At 35.3% G+C, this 3,129-nt stretch overlaps 1 protein-coding gene across 2 annotated transcripts in view; it reads left to right on the plus strand.

Annotated features, from left to right (window-relative positions):
- Positions 1 to 1,609, plus strand: part of LOC144975345 (zinc finger C3HC-type protein 1-like) — a 50,129-nt gene extending 48,520 nt beyond the window's left edge. The window contains exon 10 of one of the 2 annotated variants that reach the window (XM_078919339.1): positions 260 to 342. Coding sequence is in view for 1 of the 2 variants with exons in the window: in XM_078919337.1 (XP_078775463.1) it covers positions 260 to 1,485 (1,226 nt within the window). In the remaining variant the exon portion in view is untranslated. Of the gene's footprint in view, positions 1 to 259 lie in introns of both variants that reach the window. The other variant, XM_078919337.1, reaches the window with a different exon arrangement.
- The last annotated feature ends 1,520 nt before the right edge of the window (positions 1,610 to 3,129 follow it).

The following is a 3,129-nucleotide window of genomic DNA, read 5'->3' on the forward strand; positions in this document are numbered from 1 at the left end:
TGTCTTACCTTTTCTTGGGTGCTTTAATTGTAATTCTAGAACTTTTTACTATCCCATTTTCTTCCTTTTTACCGGCGCTGATATGACCTTAATGTTTTGCAAGTGCCGTAAAACCCTTAAAAATTTAAACAAAAAAAAAAATAAAAAATTTCAAACTTACCATTTCTTACTATGGTTTTTTAAGATTCTAAAAGCGCAGAATTAATTAAGGTCACAAATTTGATTTGTTATATTATTTGATAACGTACTCCTTTTTCAGAACATAAAATGGACAGTCTTCGTGAATTCAACCTCTCCGACGATTTGCAACCAAATGCAACAAACATACCACTTCCAATAAATTACCCATTTGATCCGTTAATATATTATTGGATAATGGTTACAGTCCGATGTGGACTCATAGGATTCATAGCAGTGATTGGAATCGTCACCAACATCATCAACATTACAGTCTTTTATCGACAAGGAATTTTCTTTGACAGCAGCACTTTGAGTCTCACGGGACTTGCGATATCCGATTTGTTATCATGCATCTTCACAGCCTGGGGAAGCGTTTGTAAGATCATTACCTATTTCTTCCAAACCATTGAATATAAGTGGAGTGTCAATGACTTCTATATCTTAACGGCTCTACGTCCAAAGACTATATTTACCCAAACCACTTGCTGGCTTACTGCTTACATTGCGATAGAACGGGCGATAAGCGTGGTTTTTCCATTTAAGGTAAAACGCATTGTCACTCCAAAACGGTCTTTTCTAATTGTCTGTGCTATATTTCTCGTGACTATCATTTTGTACTACCCTCAGTACATGGCCTATTCTCCTAAATGGGTAACAATACGCAACAGAACTCGACTGAAATTTGTGTTCACATACTTGGTTGACAATGACATGCGTCAAGCATTTATCATCATAAATCCCGTCACTCTTCGAATCACTTCATTGATGGTTGTTGTTGGAAGCAATTGTGTTCTACTTTGGAAATTAACAGGGACGACGAGATTTCGAAATTCGCCACAACCAGTTCAGCTGAAATCCCAAAGAGACACGAAAATGGCTCCATACCCTGTTTCAGGAGCCAAGACTATGAATGAAGGGATTATCAACAAATCGAAAAAAGGCGTCAAGCAGACAGAAGTGATCCAACACAGAAATAAGAGGGAGATTAAAATGCTAAAGATGGTAACAATCATGTGTGCAGTTTTCGTTGTTTGTTTTATACCCGATTCTGTTTGTGCTGCATATCTTTATATTGGAAGCAGATATCAAGGTGATAATCACCACTTCTTTGTTCTTGATATCATCAACGCCATTCTGAATCTTTTAGAGATGATCAACTCAAATTGTACCATTGTCATATACTACAAGATTAGCTCTCGCTATAGGGAAAATCTTTTTGGATGTTGCAAGAAGAAAAGGTCTAGTTTATTTTCAGATTTGCCTTTATCTTCTGGTAGATCAAAGCGTTCCCGTACAACATTTTGATTGCTGATAATATGGCCCAAACCGGTATCAAACTGGGTTTATGTCGAAATGAAGTAGAAGTAGTTTGAGTTTTTAATCAAAATGATTAAAAAATTGGGAATTACTATTTTTAGAAAGAAATCACAATCTCCTTAATTTAAAATGAAGGCATTTACTTTTTAGTCAAGCTTGATAAGTTTAGCTTAACTCACACAATCCTAGAGATTTTTTGCTACTTTTCAAAATTGGAAAAATTGTATTAAAAATGAGCATGTATATAGATAGTTTTATTCAACTACCATTAACATTTAAAAACTAAAAAAAAACATTAGCTTTGATATTACGCCTATAATTTGTCTCATAAAAATGTAATAAATAGGCATGGGGTAAAAGTAACCCCGGATATAGTCGGTGTTAGGGTTGAGTGAGTTAAAATTGAGTTTTCTGGGTGGGGTCTTTTGACCTCCCTTAGTGGGCAAGGGGTTACTTGCTGTTTCTTCTATCCTCCTTCATATCTTGTTTTCTGATTTGTTCCACCTTTGTATCTGTCTTGGAATTGGAATGGGATTACTTGGTTTTGTCCTGGACTTGCCGCAGTCAAATGTATAGTGTTAGTTTTGGGAGGTGATGTTTTTTTTTCCCCTTGTAAATCATCTCTCTGTTATGTAATGAGAATTTTGTTTTTGGATTTGGACAGATCCATTGTCCTCTTCTATTCAGATTTCTGTACTTGTCCTGAAATATGACATTATATATATATATATATATATATATATATATATATATATATATATATATATATATATATATTTAATTGGTTTTTGTTCGTGTTTTTCCTTTTTTTTTTCCCCAAATCCTGACTGAAGTCTTTATATGTGAGAAAAGAATATAGCTCTGACAGAAATGTTACTCTTGTTTTGACAATGATGTGATTCAATTTGCTTTAAATTTGTTTATTTGAATAGTATCGGATCGTCATAATCAGACCAGACTAGGATCATGTGCTTGATTGTTTTGATTATATTTTTTTCATTTGAAGTCTGCTGGAATGGCACGGCTTGTGGCTATCGGACTACGTCCCTGCCATAGGCTCTCTATTCACCTAACTTCGCGAAGTTCCAGGTTTGACAGCTTTTTTTTTTTTTTTGCCCAAGATGAGGGTCATTTAAATCGATCGATATTTGAAGTGGAATCTGGATAAAGCCAACACCGCCCGACCAAACAGATTGGTTGACTTTGAAAAAGTTTGAATTTATCAATTTTTCTCTTTAACTTTTATGAAGATCAGAAAATTTTCGACCAAGATTTGGGGCCAAGAAGAGGTGTTGACTTTTAGCGGAAGTTGACTTTAATAGTTTTAATTTTTTTTTTTTTTGCGGATTTAACCGTGTTATCTTTAACTAGGCTCTGATTAAGTATGGTGTGCGCCATTACACTTCTAAAACTGTATTAAGCCTGGTACTGAATTGGAAATTTTTGACCAAGAAGGAAATGTTCGGATACATCTTTCTGTTTTAAGCTCACTTCCTCTCTGATTTTTTCGGTATTATTTTGTGCCATAGAACAAGAGTATGTGTGTGTGTGTGTGTGTGTGTGTGTGTGTGTGTGTGTGAGAGAGAGAGAGAGAGAGAGAGACCTGAAGGAGAAGGTGTGGGTGGGGGGGGG

Source organism: Berghia stephanieae, chromosome 6 (assembly GCF_034508935.2).
Source record: "Berghia stephanieae isolate SIO BIC M18660-M18661 chromosome 6, UCSD_Bste_1.3, whole genome shotgun sequence".
Taxonomy (NCBI): domain Eukaryota; kingdom Metazoa; phylum Mollusca; class Gastropoda; order Nudibranchia; family Aeolidiidae; genus Berghia; species Berghia stephanieae.